At 38.1% G+C, this 17859-nt stretch overlaps 1 protein-coding gene across 1 annotated transcript in view; it reads left to right on the top strand.

Moving 5' to 3' along the window:
• DYNC1H1 (dynein cytoplasmic 1 heavy chain 1) overlaps positions 1–17859 on the top strand; it is a 63435-nt gene that overhangs the window by 16051 nt on the left and 29525 nt on the right. The window contains exons 13-37 of the mRNA XM_081314004.1: positions 185–361; positions 563–673; positions 976–1095; positions 1333–1572; positions 2385–2540; positions 2730–2843; positions 4003–4113; positions 4196–4405; positions 4576–4722; positions 5358–5524; positions 6561–6734; positions 6914–7079; positions 7161–7349; positions 7454–7648; positions 7776–8058; positions 8146–8246; positions 10377–10536; positions 11792–12035; positions 12363–12546; positions 13167–13379; positions 13525–13763; positions 13880–14036; positions 16069–16296; positions 16403–16633; positions 16792–16932. Of these exons, the coding sequence (XP_081170130.1) occupies positions 185–361; positions 563–673; positions 976–1095; positions 1333–1572; positions 2385–2540; positions 2730–2843; positions 4003–4113; positions 4196–4405; positions 4576–4722; positions 5358–5524; positions 6561–6734; positions 6914–7079; positions 7161–7349; positions 7454–7648; positions 7776–8058; positions 8146–8246; positions 10377–10536; positions 11792–12035; positions 12363–12546; positions 13167–13379; positions 13525–13763; positions 13880–14036; positions 16069–16296; positions 16403–16633; positions 16792–16932 (4458 nt within the window). The remainder of the gene's footprint in view (positions 1–184; positions 362–562; positions 674–975; positions 1096–1332; positions 1573–2384; positions 2541–2729; positions 2844–4002; positions 4114–4195; positions 4406–4575; positions 4723–5357; positions 5525–6560; positions 6735–6913; positions 7080–7160; positions 7350–7453; positions 7649–7775; positions 8059–8145; positions 8247–10376; positions 10537–11791; positions 12036–12362; positions 12547–13166; positions 13380–13524; positions 13764–13879; positions 14037–16068; positions 16297–16402; positions 16634–16791; positions 16933–17859) is intronic.

The raw sequence follows: 17859 nt of genomic DNA, 5'->3' as shown, positions 1-17859 counted from the left end.
TATTTGTTGCTGAATGTTCTGCCTTTAAGCTCTTAACCATATACATTAATTTTATAGGTTGGAGAGTTTGTATTTTGTTTTTTAAAGGACAAAATTCATAAAAGTAATTTTCAGTTTGTTCAGAAATGATGACTTCTTAAAATGAATTGCTCAAGTTTTCTTTCTCTGTGTGTTTGGTTTATAGGTTTGGCTGCAGTACCAGTGTTTATGGGACATGCAAGCTGAAAATATCTATAACCGACTTGGAGAAGACTTAAACAAGTGGCAAGCACTGCTGGTTCAAATCAGAAAAGCCAGAGGAACCTTTGACAATGCAGAAACTAGGAAGGAATTTGGCCCTGTTATCATAGATTATGGAAAGGTAAATATTTTGTAGCATACAATTGAGCAATATTGTTTGTTAATTTAGTACCTAATCAGATTGTAAAGCAAATTTTGAAAGTCCAAAACATTGATAAAAAATAAAAGGATGAGAATGAATGAGGAAATGCAATATAAATGTAAAAGCAGGGTTTTGTGTTACAGAAGGGTATAGAGTAAAAGTATCATCTTCATTGTGTAGGTTCAATCCAAAGTGAACTTGAAGTATGACTCCTGGCATAAAGAGGTTCTCAGCAAATTTGGTCAAATGCTGGGCCAAAACATGACAGAATTCCATTCTCAGATTTCCAAGGTAAGAATATTCTATAGTAAATGTGATGGTCATTATATTAAGTTACCTAAGCAAAAACAAAAAGGAGAGGTAAACTAATTGACCCTAATCCATTACTCTTAGGACTCTTGTCCAGTTAGGACAAAAGAATTGTCTTTTTCCATATTTTGCATTGATTTGGGGATCTTGGGGGGAAAAAAACATTAGTAACATTGGCATCTCCTTTCTGATCTATCAATTTTTAGAGCAGGCTTCTCTATTGTAAGTTAGTCTGATGTTTCCTGATATAATTATATCTTTGTGCTTTATTCCATTTCTTGTAGTCACGTCAAGAATTGGAGCAACACTCAGTGGATACAGCTAGCACATCTGATGCTGTCACATTTATTACATATGTGCAGTCACTGAAACGCAAAATCAAGCAGTTTGAGAAACAAGTCGAGGTAAGCTTTTTATGGCAGATTTTCTTAAAAGTTTTAAAAATATATATTCTGGTTTTAAATTGTCAATTTTAGATTTTTTTTAAAAAAAAAGCATGCCCTTTTTAAAGCGATTGTTTCACCTTTTTCACCTAATAAAGTTAAGTTCTTCATGTGATAGTAGCCAGCTGCTAATTTAACATTCCAGCTTGGGTAGCTTTTGATCTTGCCACATAACCTTTTTCTTTTCTGACCACATAGCTATACCGTAATGGCCAACGCTTGCTTGAGAAGCAGAGATTCCAGTTTCCTTCGTCCTGGTTGTATATTGACAACATTGAAGGAGAATGGGGTGCTTTCAATGATATTATGCGAAGAAAAGATTCTGCCATTCAGCAACAAGTAGCAAACTTGCAGATGAAGATTGTTCAAGAAGATCGAGCTGTAGAAACCCGCACAGTGGACTTATTGACAGACTGGGAGAAAACAAAGCCTGTAACAGTAAGTTTCCATTAGTTCAACCAGTACTTTTTATCTTCTGGCTTAAGCATCCATTTGGAGATCTATTTATTATTTTCACTCCATGTATTTGCATGGCTTTAATATTGTTTTGGTGACTCTCCTTGATCGTATCACAAACCTATAATTAATTTTGGTGCTCTGGTAGAACACAGTGATTGAAACAATAGACCTAATATAGCGTTCTTACTACCTGAGAAATACACTTGTTTCAAACACACACCAAGTTCCCTGAGTAGAATTCCACAATACTTAATAGTATCCACAGAATATATAAGGTATACCTCAAAATTAGTTAAAGGTGTTTTATAGCGGCTATAAAGCTAAAATATGATAGAAAGTTCCAGTGTCAAATTATATAATAAGGTAAAGGTAAAGTTTCCCCCACACATGCGTGCTAGTCATTTCCAGCTCTAGGGGCCAGTGCTCATCTCCATTTCAAAGCCGAAGAGCCAGCGCTTGTCCGAGGACATCTCCGTGGTCATGTGGCCGGCATGACTAGACACCAGAGGCGCACGGAACGCTGTTACCTTCCCACCGTAGTGGTCCCTATTTTTCTACTTGCATTTTTACGTGCTTTAGAACTGCTAGGTTGGCAGAAGCTGGGACGAGTAACAGGCGCTCACTCTGTTACGTGGCACTCAGGATTCGACCCGCCAAACTGCCGACCTTCTGATCGACAAGCTCAGCGTCCTAACCCACTGAGCCACCACGTCCCTTAAATTATATAATAGTGACTTCTAAAATAACATATTTTAAATTTTATATTAAAGTTTCATAATTTCTTTCTTAAGGGCAACCTACGTCCAGAGGAGGCTCTCCAAGCACTTACCATCTATGAAGGAAAATTTGGAAGGTTGAAAGACGACCGTGAAAAATGCGCAAAGGCCAAAGAAGCTCTGGAGCTAACAGATACAGGACTTCTCAGTGGCAGTGAAGAACGTGTCCAAGTAAGAAAAAACACAGTTTGAATTCTAAGAATTGCAACTTGAATGTTTTATAGTTATGAGATTCAAATTAGAAACACATATACAAGCATGTCCTGCTATAATTACAGTGATTCTCCAGAAATCGTGTGTTTTATCACCATATCTATGCATATTCAATGTATTCATATTTTAAACTTTTTTGCATCACAGGTTGCCTTAGAAGAGCTACAGGACCTTAAAGGAGTCTGGTCTGAGCTTTCAAAGGTTTGGGAACAGATTGATCAAATGAAGGAACAGCCTTGGGTTTCTGTACAACCCAGAAAGGTATTACTTCAGCTATTCATGTGAATGTAGAACAGGGGGTAGGGGGTGTCACCCATTCTTAACTATGTAGTATATTATGTCCCTAACTGTTACAATGTAGAAATTAAAACTTTTTCCAGATGTGTGGGAAAACACTCACTAGCACAAATGGTATAATCTCTTAATGAGAGGCCTAGGAACTTTAGTTAGGGTATTTGAACATTGCACCCAGTTTGGTATTACAACCATTGTTTATTGCCTATTGTTTTATTTTCCATTTTTAATAGTACAATAGTTTGTACAATAGTACAAACTGTTCTGATCATTGAATGAAATGTGGCATAATACTCATGTCAAAATAAAGTTTAAACAAGCAGAAGCTGGGGCCAGGACTTTGAAGGATATGGTTTTGTTTGATGTGTTGATAATGTTATTTTTAGGGGTCTTGACACAGTTTCTTTTGAATTGAATTTCTATAGTTTGGTTATGTTCATCCATCTTTCTAGAGTTGAATGGTAGTTGAATGGTTATAGTAATTTGTTAAATTAAATTAAATAAAACAAAAAATTGAAGTGACTATTTCCAGAGGGAAAGAAGTGAAGAGCTGCTTTATGAAATATATTACAGGTATCTAGATTTTTTTAGATAAGTTTTCTTTCATTATTTTGCTATTACATATAGTATATTACAAGAGTATTATTTTGATATCACCTCTATTTTATTAGTTTGTATCTTAGATAAGACATTAGCTACTTTTCAAGAAGATTGGATGATTTTGAGTTAATTTTAACTAAGGGGGGAAAAAACCAGATGTAATTTTAGAGGCTCTTTGAGCTACAACTTTAGTGTACCCTAGTCTTGCAAAGTTCCCCAAGACTTCAGAGTAGATTTGGAAAATTGGTTTGGTATATCTATTTTCTATCAGTTTGACAGTACTAGATAACAATCATATAAAAAGGGTTAGAATAAAGACCAAGTAAGGCCAAGAAATTTTACAGTGAATTAATATCATCATTTATATTTGCAAGCCATAATAAGTATACAGCTGGTCAGCAACTCAGATAAAGGATTCCTTTAATTTAAAATACGTTAATAAGTATGTAATAAAGCATATATTAACATTCGTAGATTAATAGACTTCAAGATTTGCAATTTTTCCAAATTGTTCTTGTTTCAACAGCTTCGACAAAGTTTAGATGGCTTACTAAACCAGCTGAAAAATTTTCCTGCTCGGCTACGTCAGTATGCATCCTATGAATATGTTCAGAGACTTCTGAAGGGTTACATGAAGGTAAGTTTGCTTTTGAAAACTGTTTGAATATAGCAGTATGTTGATTTTAAAAGAACAATTTCATACTTTTTTTTTCTTCCAGATAAATATGTTGGTGATTGAGTTAAAGTCAGAAGCTCTTAAAGATCGTCACTGGAAACAACTGATGAAGAGGCTACATGTCAATTGGGTAGTTTCTGAACTAACTCTGGGGCAGATTTGGGATGTTGACTTGCAGAAGAATGAATTGATTGTGAAGGATGTGCTTCTGGTGGCACAAGGAGAGATGGCACTGGAAGAATTCTTGAAACAGGTAGCAATTCATTTTTAATATCTATTATCATTTCATATATTTTCCAATTTATATTCTAGTGATTTTAACAAAAATACAAATTGATTGTATTTTGTAACAAGATTTTGTAAAGTTTCATTGTCTTTGCTACCCTAAGCTCTAGATCTTATTGTTACTTCCTTTGTTTAAAGATACGTGAAGTATGGAATACCTATGAGTTGGACTTGGTTAACTATCAAAACAAATGCCGTTTGATTCGTGGTTGGGATGACCTCTTCAACAAGGTCAAAGAGCACATCAACAGTGTATCTGCAATGAAGCTTTCTCCATACTACAAGGTAATGACTATCTACATTTATTTTTATCTTTTCTGTATTGCATTGTTTTTGAATAGTATATGGTAAACCATGCTTCAGTTTATTCTTGAAAAAGTTTAATAAACATAAGCACAATGTGCAAGCTCCTCTACAAAACTATCTATAAATTATGATTATCAGCAGAATATCCAGAGGACCCAATAGCAGTAAAATGTGGCAGCTAGGCTACTCACAGGAACGACAGACAATTGTTTCCAATCACAGTTCACAGCATGGATGGTTTTATTGTCCAGCTCTCTGAATATCTGCTTGTGTCACTAGTCTGCCTGGTTTTTAAGATCTGTAAGAGAAGCCTTTTTGAGAAATACCATCATTTGCAGAGCCTGTTTAATAAAAATGTAACAAAAACACATTTTAAAAAACAGTTAAATTATTTTGGCTGTTAACGTTCTAATTTCTGGCTTGAATAAATTTTTTAAAAGTTTTACCGTTTGTTTATTGTATTGTATATCACATTGTGGTCTTTATGGAAATATAATCAATACGTTTACTGAACAAATATTTTTTTATTGTGACTCATAAATAGATGCCTTAATTAGTAGTTTTGACCTACTGTGAATTTGTTTGCAATAATTGGAGCTTATTATTTATTTTAGGTATTTGAAGAAGATGCTCTTAGCTGGGAAGACAAACTGAATCGAATTATGGCACTGTTTGATGTCTGGATTGATGTCCAGAGGCGATGGGTTTACTTGGAAGGCATCTTCACAGGAAGTGCTGATATCAAACATCTGCTGCCAGTTGAAACCCAAAGGTTCCAAAGGTGATGTTCTGACCCCAATTTTGGATGTAATTATGGGAAGGTTAATATTGTATTTAGTTTTGGAATTTTTAGGGAACAGTTCAACATTAGTAATTATATCACCATTGCAATGATCTCTACATAGTTCCCTGTAAAGTCCACTTGGAAACTGGAACTGTTACAAAATGGTTCCTGGTGTTGGCTACAGGAATATATATAACATTGGTATTGTAGAACCTGTATTAGCTACCAAATAAGTTTCTGAGGGCAGTTGAAAATGCTGACTTTGAGCTATAAAATCCTAAGTGTCTTCGATACCTAGGTACTTGCAGAATTGTATTTTCATCATCCCATATAATCCTGTACAAGTTCTATGGCATTATCCCAGAAGAGGTTATGGTTGTTCCTGGCATCTGTGATATCAGGGGATCCTGTTGTTGTTTTTTTGATTATGTGTTAATTTCTATAGACCAGCCTCTCCTTAGATCAGTTATCAGTTATTAATGTTCAGTCAGGTTTATGTAACAATGGGTAGTCCTCACTTATCGAAAACTCATTCAGTGACTGAACTTATGATGAAAATAGAGATTTATAGCTCACACGATCCCAATTTAGGCACTTGGCAACCACTGTATGTTTATGGTGGTTGTAGTATGTCTGGGTCATGTGATCACCATTTGCGACCTTCAGAGCAGGCTTCACCAAGCAAAATCAACGGGGAAGCCTGCAGGAAGTTGCAAATTGCAGTCATGTGACATCACACTTAATGACCGCAACCTGAACCGTGGTAGTTAGTGCAGTCACTTGACATCACATTTAATGACCACACTGCTTAGCAACAGAGTTGATGGTCCCTATTGGTAAGACTGCCTGCATTTTTAGATCCAATTATTTTAATTTTATTTACTGAAGATGGCTTTGTTTATATTATATCACGATGATCATTTGTTAAATGTTCTGAGTCCTTGACAGATTCAGCGATATAAAAATATAAGTAAATAAAGTGGAGGATATTACATGTCTCATGCATCAGCATTTTCTCCTCTTGGCTTTTCAGCATCAGCACAGAATTTCTGGCTCTCATGAAAAAAGTATCAAAATCTCCCTTGGTGATGGATGTTCTGAATATTCAGGGGGTGCAGAGATCCCTGGAAAGATTAGCAGACTTGCTTGGAAAGATCCAAAAAGCTTTGGGAGAATATCTGGAGAGAGAGAGAGCTTCTTTTCCTCGGTAAGCAATTTAGTTCAGAATTAATTGTCCATCCTCATAACTGAAAATGACTTCTGAATTCAGTAAGCAATAGTTAAGTTTTTCTTTTTCTTTGATTGATCGATTTGCAAAGAAAAATCACAGTTGGTTTCATTGTTCTGATGTGCGGATTTATTGAAATACTAAACTTTATTTTTTAGGTTCTATTTTGTTGGGGATGAAGATTTGCTTGAAATCATTGGAAACAGCAAAAATGTAGCCAAACTGCAGAAACATTTCAAGAAGATGTTTGCTGGTGTGTCGAGCATTATCCTCAATGAAGACAGTTCTGTTGTTCTGGGAATATCATCACGTGAGGGAGAAGAGGTATAAATGTGTCTTCTGGATCAGGTGGCATAAAACATTTTTCTCTTAAAAACAATAACAAACTTACAATTCTGTTTCCAGGTGATATTCAAAACTCCTGTGTCAATCACTGAGCATCCCAAGATCAATGAGTGGCTCACACTTGTTGAAAAAGAAATGAGGGTAACACTTGCCAAACTTCTTGCCGAGTCTGAAACAGAAATTGAGATCTTTGGCAAAGCAACTTCAATTGATCCAGCTACCTACATCTCATGGATTGACAAATATCAGGTATAGTTTTTTTATTCTATTTTCAGCATTATAATAAGATAAAATGCTTTGAGAGAAAGGAAGCCAAAATATCGAATAACATTTTTTTTAAAAAAATTCTCTAGGCCCAGCTTGTTGTCCTTTCAGCTCAGATTGCCTGGTCAGAAAATGTGGAATCTGCTTTGAACAGCATGGGCGGAGGTGGTGATAGTACACCTCTGCAATCTGTGCTAACCAATGTCGAAGCAACACTGACTGTGCTTGCAGATTCTGTATTGATGGAGCAGCCTCCTCTCCGCAGAAGAAAACTGGAGCACCTGGTAAGTCATAATCTTAACTAGTTGCCTCTTGGCCAGACATTCATGTTATTTTACATGTGCATTTCATGAGCCAATAAAGTTTCAATTATGTGCACATACTAAGATTAATTTATTGGTTTTTCAAAAGATCACTGAATTGGTTCACCAAAGAGATGTTACAAGGTCATTGATCAGGAGCAAAATTGACAACTCCAAATCATTTGATTGGTTGAGCCAGATGAGGTTCTACTTTGATCCTAAACAAACTGACGTACTGCAGCAGCTATCCATTCAGATGGCTAATGCCAAATTCAACTATGGCTTTGAGTACCTTGGAGTCCAAGATAAACTGGTGCAGACTCCCCTCACTGATCGTTGTTACCTGACAATGACACAAGCTTTGGAGGCCAGGCTGGGAGGATCTCCATTTGGTAAGTTGTTGCTCATACATTATTTCCTGTTAAGATTATGCTGCTATTTTAGAGCAGAAATAATCTGCTTCTTTTGCATCTAAACAGGACCTGCTGGAACTGGTAAAACAGAATCTGTTAAAGCTCTTGGACATCAGCTTGGGCGATTTGTTCTTGTTTTCAACTGTGATGAAACATTTGATTTCCAGGTATAGCATTTCCATCTATAATTAGATTATTTTAGAAAAGCTTCGAGTTGTATTTCTATCTCAAAAGTGCTAGTTTTTGCATAAATCTAGCAATACTATAATGTTTACATGATAGGCTAACTGTAAAGCCCTCAGTGATTCAGATTAATTAAGTCATCTCTCCACAGTTTCCAATCTTGCTAATTTGAAAATTAAATTCAAAATAACCCACTTTTAGAAAATAAAATAAACTCCAAACAATATAATTTATATTTTTAAGTCACATGGATTGTTGGAAAAGAGCAACAAAATCCCAGCCAGTTTTATTTGTTCATTTTTTGATTTACAGATAGACATTAACCTACAGTCATTTGATCAGTGACCATTCCAAGTTGTGATGGTGCTGAATGAATGGTGATTATGACCAGTCCTCAGAGTTCCAGCTGCCCCAGCACCCTTGTAATCATATGATCATAATCTGGGTACTTGGCAACTTATTCTCACTTATGACTGGTTACCAGACACCCTACAATCAGGTGATTGCTATTTGTGTCCTTTTCTGCTGGTTTCCCCAGAAAGTCACTGGGGAAGCCGACAGGGAAGATCACAAGTCACTGGATGTGATGGAATGTGTTAGGATGGATTCCCAGAATAGAGGAAGTGCATTGAGAGACAATGTAGCCCGGATATTTTGTGTGAAAGAAAGAGGGTTAAAACGGCCCCTCCCTGATAGTTCTCAGAGTATATGGTAGATACAGATAGTAAAGTGCTTCAGTTTTGCAAGATTCTGTCTACAGGTGTGGGAACAGCTTGGAAGGATCACCACATGTCATTCTTGTTTTTTCATTGTATAGGGTTAGGATCCCAACCCATATATTCTCCCCAGCTTCTCTGCACTTGGACCATATAGCACTCACCCACCTCACGTATTCAGGCACCTTCCCTGACCCACACAATGCCTCTTGCAGCCTGTTGCATGTCCTCCCTGACTCGCTCTTTTCGAGCAGGCCCTGACCGTGCTTCAAATGCACCTTCTCCCACCTCCCACCATGTGCTGCACCTCACATGCAACCCCTTGCATCCTTCCCAACAATCTCACACTCCATCACTGCATCCTCTCCAAAGTAGGACAGGTACAAGACAAATGGAGAATGAGCCCCTGAAATATTCTACTCATATACCATGAAGAGCTTTAAAGGTAGCAACCAACACATTGAATTACACCAAAAATCTGATGGGAGCCAGTGCAGTTCACAAAGTAACATTGAGTGTACTTGAAAAAAGTAAAAATTACATGCCTGCAATTACTTTTATTGTTGCATTCTGGTACAACTGCAGCTTTCAGGTGTTTTTTTCAAAGGTGGGGTACATGGGAGAAGAGAGACTATATAGGCTTGATTTAGTCCAGCTGTCCTTCCATTCCAAACTGCAAGAAACCATCAACTGAACTGTGCACCAAACTTTTAACTCCTGAGCACTCTTTGAAATCCAGTAAGGTCCACCAAGCACCAGGAATATATTATCAGTGAAATAGGTTCTGCTGTCCTGTGGCAAGGAGCAGCTCTGGAACGCTCCAGGGTGATCAGGAACTAATCAGTCCATGACAGAATGATGGCAGAATCTCTTAATTCCAGATCCCGCTACCATGCTCCAGCTGGAAAACCAAATTCAAAGTGTGAGCACCATTGTGCACCAGGCCCCTGATGACCTGGTCAGATCCATATCTGTCATGGTGGCCATGAACTTCAAAGCTACCTCTGATTCTATTCCTGGAAAAACAAGTTGAAGTCCCTTAGGACCAAAATCCTGGAGAACACCACCAATCAAGCCATAAAGTTTAGACGTTCGGGGAGGGAAAATGCTATACAGCAAGGAGGCTGGTACAACAGCTACAATTGCAATTGTATCCTAGAATCCAAATTAACAAGCAGGATATTGCGTCCAGTTATCCATTATGAGCCTAAATTTTAGCACAAGGAAAGTTCCAATATATGTCTATAATGTTTAACAAAAGACTCAGACTATATAGTGATTTTATCTCTTAAAAACCATGGGGAAATTTTTCAATTTTATAGATGATGAGTTACAATAGCTTACAGTTCCTTTTCAATTTCATATATATACATGTTTCTTTTCTCTTTATCTCTTTAGGCAATGGGCCGGATCTTTGTGGGCCTCTGTCAAGTAGGTGCATGGGGATGTTTTGATGAGTTTAACAGACTTGAAGAACGAATGCTTTCTGCTGTTTCTCAGCAAGTCCAGTGCATTCAGGAAGCCTTGCGCGAACATTCAAATCCAAGCTATGACAAATGTATGTATTTTTTTAAAAAAAGCTATTTTCCAATGCTTTAGAGTTTTTCAAATATATAGTTTCTGTATTTCAATACTGTTATTTTGTGAGATATAATTACATTTTTGAAACATTACAGTTAATAATTCTTTAAAAACCTTATTGGTTTGTAATATAATGTAATATAGCAATATAACTATAAAACCTTTGTGAAAAGGGGTAACATTCAAGAAAGAGTGCTATGAAGTGAGAGAAAAAAGAAAGGAAACTATAAGATCATCTAGAGAGAAAAAAAGAAAAAAAATCTTAAAAAATGGAAAAGGAAAAAGCCACTACAATCTTCCCCACAAATCTAAGGAGATGTATATTCTGGAAACCATTCAGATTTGTGAGCAACCTGGGATGGACCTTGCCTAGAACTATGGGGACAAAAAAAAGAGAATCCAGTTTCCAAACGGGCAGCACAGGCCATTCTGCTTTCGCAATAGACTTCAAGAAACGTCACCAAATTATAAAAGATAATATAGAAAAAACATGGACTATTAGGGTCAGTTAAACAAGCATGTATCAAAACTATATCAAATTAGTTAGCTGTTCCCTTTGTATTTACTATATCATTGTCTTTCTAAAGGGTATACATTTCACACAGTCATCCATGCCTTAGTCACCTTCCATTATGATACTACAGTGCAATCTATGTGGGGCTGCCCATGCAGTGGCACGTACAGTTTTGTGTATCCCACCTGACTATCATTATGCTAGTGAGCTGCGTTGGCTTCCAATTGCTTCCCCAACCCTATGTGGCGCAGGACCAGGTTACTTGTGGGATTGCCTGTCTCAGAGAGTATATGCCCTTCCAAATAGGTTGAATAGGGTTGCTGCACTCCAGGTCCCCTCCCTTATATGTTGCTATTTAATCATACCTTGAACAGCCAGCCACCCACCATCCACCAGAGAGATCCTTACCTTTTAGCCTTCTGTGAACACCTGACTTCTCCTCCATGCCTTGGGCGTTGATCTGTGAGGATGCTTGATCTGGTGTCTGGATGAAGTATATGTTTTTAACTTATGTTTTATCCATTGTTGTGAGCTGTCTAGAGCCATTGTATGAGATATCCAGCCATAAAGGTCATGAAAATAAAATAAAAAATATATAAAATATACATGTACATACACATACAAGTAGTCTCCTGCAGCCTTTCTGAATTCTTTTTCTGTCAGTTCTTGGAAGGCGAAGAGGTGAAAAGTATACTTACTGACAGATGCTTGCTTTCAGCTGCTGCCCCCATTACCTGTGAATTGCTAAACAAACAAGTGAAAGTGAGTCCAGATATGGCAATCTTCATCACAATGAACCCTGGCTATGCTGGTCGATCAAATCTTCCAGACAACTTGAAGAAATTGTTCCGTAGTTTGGCCATGACAAAACCTGACCGTCAACTGATTGCTCAGGTTATGTTGTATTCCCAAGGATTTCGGACAGCTGAAGTGCTTGCCAACAAGATTGTCCCCTTCTTTAAGTAAGTATCATTGTTAACAGAGGGATGTAGGATAATTTATTCTTGGATCATTATGTTAGATCAGATGCTGGCATTACTGTAGTTACCATTCTTATTATTTTATTATATGTAGGTAATATTACATGAAGAAGTAGCTCAAAACTGCTAACTAATCACCCACATTGCTATGTATTTTCTGAGGGCAAATGAAGGTGCCTGAACTGCTTAATAAAACAGCTGAAACATTGTGAAGTAATGTTCTAGAATGTGATAATAATCTGTCTTCGTCTCTACAGCCAATGTTTTTATTTAAACATAGTTGTGAGAGTGACATCTTTATATCCTTAGACTGTGTGATGAGCAGCTCTCCTCCCAAAGCCATTATGATTTTGGCTTGAGAGCTTTGAAAAGTGTACTGATCAGTGCGGGCAACGTGAAGAGAGAAAGGATTCAGAGAATAAAACGAGAGAAGGAAGAGCGTGGTGAAGTTGTTGATGAAGGAGAAATAGCTGAAAATTTACCAGAACAGGAGGTATGCCGTATACTTTATATGGAGTGGCTAATGCACTCCACAGTTATGTAAGACAGATCCTTAAATGCAAAAACATGCAAGTATTTTGAATTAATTTGGATTTTTAATGCCATTGGTATTCAGTACAAGTGTGCATAACATTTCAGGTTCAATTCATTTTGAATTCAAAACCCCCAGATTGGAGTGTAGAGTAACTATTACGTGTTTGAAATGTTTCAGGCTTGGTTTTGAACTTTACGCACCTCAAATATAAAGTAGCTGGCCTATATATGAAAATTTCCAAATTGATTAGAAGAGCCCATTACTGTTTTCCACTTGAAACAGATTCCATTTTTGCATAGCTACTATTTGTATTCTTAACGTTCTGGACTACCATAAATGTTAAGTTAATCAGTTAGTAACATTCACAGTAATTTGTTTAAACAAAAATGCATCTGGACCAACCACCACACAAATAGTATTTGATAGTATCTCAATTTATCTTAAAAAAACAAGGAAAATATAACATCCAGCTTAAACTTCAGTATAGTAACTCTACTATATCCAGTCTTTGAACCCTGCACTATTAAATAACTACTTTGCTTCTTAGTTTGTCTAATAAAAATGTTTTTCCCATGTAGATTCTGATCCAGAGTGTCTGTGAAACTATGGTACCAAAACTGGTTGCAGAAGATATACCACTGCTTTTCAGTCTCTTGTCAGATGTGTTCCCTGGCATTCAGTATCACCGAGGAGAAATGACTGCACTGAGAGAAGAACTTAAAAAAGTCTGTCAGGAAATGTACCTCACATATGGTGACGGAGAAGATATTGGTAGCATGTGGGTGGAAAAGGTATGGCTTTTCAACTGTTACTGACAACGTAATATAAAATCCTATGAGATTTGGTTGTAAATAGTCCTCTTAAAAATTTAAACAAGATTATTGTTACTTGTCTTTCTAGATTAAAGCTCTTCTCCCATTGTACTCCTTTTTATAGGTTCTTCAGCTCTATCAAATTACCCAGATCAACCATGGCTTGATGATGGTCGGTCCTTCTGGAAGTGGAAAGAGCATGGCTTGGAGAGTACTTTTGAAAGCTCTAGAGAGACTAGAAGGGGTGGAAGGTGTTGCACATATAATTGATCCCAAAGCTATCAGCAAAGACCATCTCTATGGTACTTTGGATCCCAACACCAGAGAGTGGACAGATGGGTTGTTTACCCATGTCTTGAGAAAGTAAGTGTGAAATATATAAGATGTGGTGAAAGTGAATATAAAGATTCCCAAATAAGGTGTTTAAACTGATTCAACATTTTGCCTAATTTATACTACATTCTTATCATCTTATTTAGAATTATAGATAATGTGAGAGGGGAACTACAAAAACGACAGTGGATTATCTTTGATGGAGATGTTGATCCCGAGTGGGTTGAAAATTTGAATTCCGTCCTGGATGACAACAAGTTGCTGACATTACCAAATGGAGAACGTCTAAGTCTTCCACCAAATGTAAGCCTATCTACAGTCAATTCATATTGAAGGTGGTATTTCCATGTGATTTATTGTAGCTAAATTTGAACAACATAGTATCAGAATATTCTTGTACAGCTGCATGCCGATGTATTCTGCCTAGAAAGAAAATCTGAATTTCAAATATCAAAGTACCCCCAAAAAGGTAACTTCAGAGCTACCCAACTCATGGGAAAGCAATATTGATAATTTGATTAAAAAGAGAAAAGGAATCAAGTGAACCACTTCAATCATGCAACTAGTCTGCTGCAATTTGCTTTTTTACTGTTCAGCTACAACTTAACAAGTAAAAATGGTAACTTAAAGTCTGTAAAGCTAGATTTATGAATACAAGTTATATGATAAATGTGGGAAATCTACACTGTTCCCCAATTTATATGCAGATAGTCCTTGCTTGATCATTTGAATGATCATTAATGATTATAATCATTAATATAATCATTAATGATCAATTGACCATTTGAAGTAACAGTGGCATTGGAACGAAGGGACTTACAACCCATGCAATGTTGTAGTGCTGCCACAGGCACATGATTGTGATCTGGGCACTTGGCAATCCATTCACACTTACAATTGTTTCCCAAGCATCCCACAATCATGGGATTGCCATTTGTAAACTTCCCTGCTGGCTTCTCCAAAAGTCAATGGGGAAACTGCTGCCATCTGCCAAGAGGAATCTCCCTGATTTCTGGAGACTGGCTGAAAAGGGTCCATGCCAAAATCCAAGCAGGATTTTGGCACAGAGCATTTGCAGCACAGGGCATTTATAATCAGCCCCCCAGAGATAAGAGGATTCCCCCTGTTTTCTGAGGGCTGGCTGAAGGAAACTGCCAAAATCCAGACAGGATTTTCATCCACGATGGATTTACAGTCTCGAAGCAAGGAGGCAGTGTGTAAGGTAAGGAGGATGGGAGACCTTGTTGGTGGCAGAGACCCTGGGAGGCCTGGTACAGGCTGTGTGCAAAATTATCAGCTGAATTCTTGCTTGAATCTCAGCAGAGAGAAATTTTAGCTCGTGAGCAGGGAGATACTTTCACATGACCTGCACCTTGCCTCCCAGGGTCTTCCCTCAGGCATTCCATGCTCCTTACCTGGGACTCTAACTCAGGACCAGTACCGGCCACGTCATGCCAGCAACCGGGCCACACAAACAAGCAAAAGCCCCATCTGCAGGATGCAGGCAGCACAAAAAAACCATGCCCCTCTGGTCCGCGGAAAAACCTCTCTCCATGTAACTGGTCCCTGGTGCCCAAAAGGTTGCGGACCTCTTCTCTAACTGCTTAATGACTCATGAAATCACTTAATGACCAGAACTAGAAGTGTTGAATTTTCAGTTGTTGAGCAAAAAGTTCGTGTGATGTCCTACTTAATGACCACTTTACTCAATGACCAAGATTCAGCTCCCCATTGTGGACCGTAAGCGAGACTTACCTGTAGAGAAATGACACAAGTAATTACACAAATTAATCAGTACACACATATAGTCAATAAAAACTTTAATCTCAAACTCCTGCTTAAAACCTTTACCTATTTCTATGGAAATAAACAAAGTTCTTGAAAGAGGCAATCCTGTTGTTTCTTTACTTGGGTTTCTTTAGAAATTTCAACCAGTTAATTCTGAGGCTGTGGGAAGATCCCACTGTTTCCTATCTAATAAAGAGAGAGAGGCGTAGGCAGTGTCTAGCTAGCGTATGTCTATTGTGAATATTTAGATTCTGTGTCTGGAATGAGTGAATGTGCATTCAGAATGTCTGCAGTCCTTCTAGCACGTACAGTCTGGGGTACTCTAGATGCAATTTAGCTTCCCAATATCTTGAAACAAAGCTCGTTCACTGAGTTTGCTGCAGTGGCCTTCAGCTGCCCATGCCAGGAGATTTTTTTCTCTGATTCTTTCCTTTTGGTTGCCTTAAACTCAAAAGGAGGAGAGGGTAGTTGAAGAAGGGTGTTTTGAACAAATACCATAAGTCTGGTTTAAATGTTTTCAGAAACCACCTTTTTGTTTTTTCCATAGGTGCGCATCATGTTTGAAGTTCAAGATTTGAAATATGCCACTCTAGCCACAGTGTCACGATGTGGCATGGTTTGGTTCAGTGAGGATGTTTTAAGTACTGACATGATTTTCAATAATTTCTTGGCCCGACTGAGAAGTATTCCTCTAGATGAAGGTGAAGAAGAAGCTCAACGCAGGAGAAAGGGGAAAGAAGATGAAAGTGAAGAAGCAGCATCTCCAATGTTGCAGGTAAACCTAGGGGTCTAGATTTTCCTTAACTCACTAGACAAATTAGTAATTGTTTTCTGGTATGGTAATTTCAAGCTGTAATGTAACTGAAATGGTTCATTAACAGATTCAGAGAGATGCAGCTACAATTATGCTGCCATACTTCACATCTAATGGATTGGTAACAAAGGCACTTGAACATGCTTTTAAACTGGAGCACATTATGGATCTCACCCGACTACGATGTCTCGGTTCTCTCTTTTCCATGCTTCATCAAGCGTGCCGCAACGTAGCACAGTATAATGCCAACCACCCAGACTTCCCAATGCAAATAGATCAGCTAGAACGCTACATTCAGGTAATTCTTGCTTGCCACCCCACCCGCTCACCAAAAGACTGTAATCCTGAGGCAATAAAATTACCAGACTTTTTAAACTCTTGCTGTTGGATTCCATTTGTTTCTTAAATACAGTACTGTTTTCTCACATCAATACTGATGATTTACTGTCATTTCAGAGATACCTAGTGTATGCAATCCTGTGGTCATTCTCTGGAGACAGCCGTCTGAAAATGAGAGCAGAGCTAGGTGAATATATCAGAAGAATCACAACGGTGCCCCTGCCTAGTGCACCAAATATACCCATAATTGATTATGAGGTAAAGATAGTTGTATTCTTATGGTCCTTTTTGTATAACATCAACCTTACTGTGACTGCTGTAATCAGTACCACAAATCAAGTATGGGTAGTCCTCTACCTATGACCATTTGTTCAACGAACCATTTGAAGTTAAGACTGTGCTGAATGAATAGTATGGAGTTCCAGCCATCCCATCACCTCACGGTCACGTGATTGTGATCTTGGCTCTTGGCCACCGGTTTGCACTTATGACTGATAGTAGTAATCCACAAACAGCAATCCACAAAAAGTCAATGGGGGAAGCCAGCAGGGAAGTCTCAAGTCACTGGGAAAGTCTCCCCAACCACACAGCCTCTTCAAGCCCCTCCGCATTCATGCCAGTTACTCATGCATCCTTCCCTAACCTCGCCATACCTTCCTTGTACACTCATGCACTCCCTAACATTCTCATACGCTTTCCATCCCTTCTTCACACAGCCTCCTCAACCTTCAGTGTGCCTTCCATGCGCCCCCACGGACCCTTGTTTTCATACACCCTCTCACAAGTTCTCCTTCACACATCTTTCCCAACTCTCCCCTGCACCCTCAGGCGCTGTCCCCGATCTGCCCCTGTTACACATCCTTGCACACCCTCCCTGACTTAAGTTGTGCCTCTCACACACTTCCTTGCGTACCCTCTCCAGCCTTCCCCTATTCCCTCCCTTGCTTCCTTTCCCATTCAGCAGCAGCCACTCACCTGCTTTCAGCAAGAGAGTCGCAGCTTCCTGTCAGCTTCCTTACAAAAACGATCAAAAAAACATACATTCCTGGATTTGTTGCTTAAGCACTATAAAGTGGTATGAAAGTAATAATTCTAAAGAAAAAAAACATTTCATTGGTCATTTTGTGGCTATCTTGATGATACGTTTTCTACACAGAAAATAATGCCTCCTCAGAACTGGAAGAT

This window comes from Vipera berus, assembly GCF_964194415.1.
Source record: "Vipera berus genome assembly, chromosome: 1".
Classification (NCBI taxonomy): Eukaryota; Metazoa; Chordata; class Lepidosauria; order Squamata; family Viperidae; genus Vipera; species Vipera berus.
Note: the sequence above shows the minus strand (reverse complement) of the source record. Positions and strands in the feature narration are given on the sequence as shown.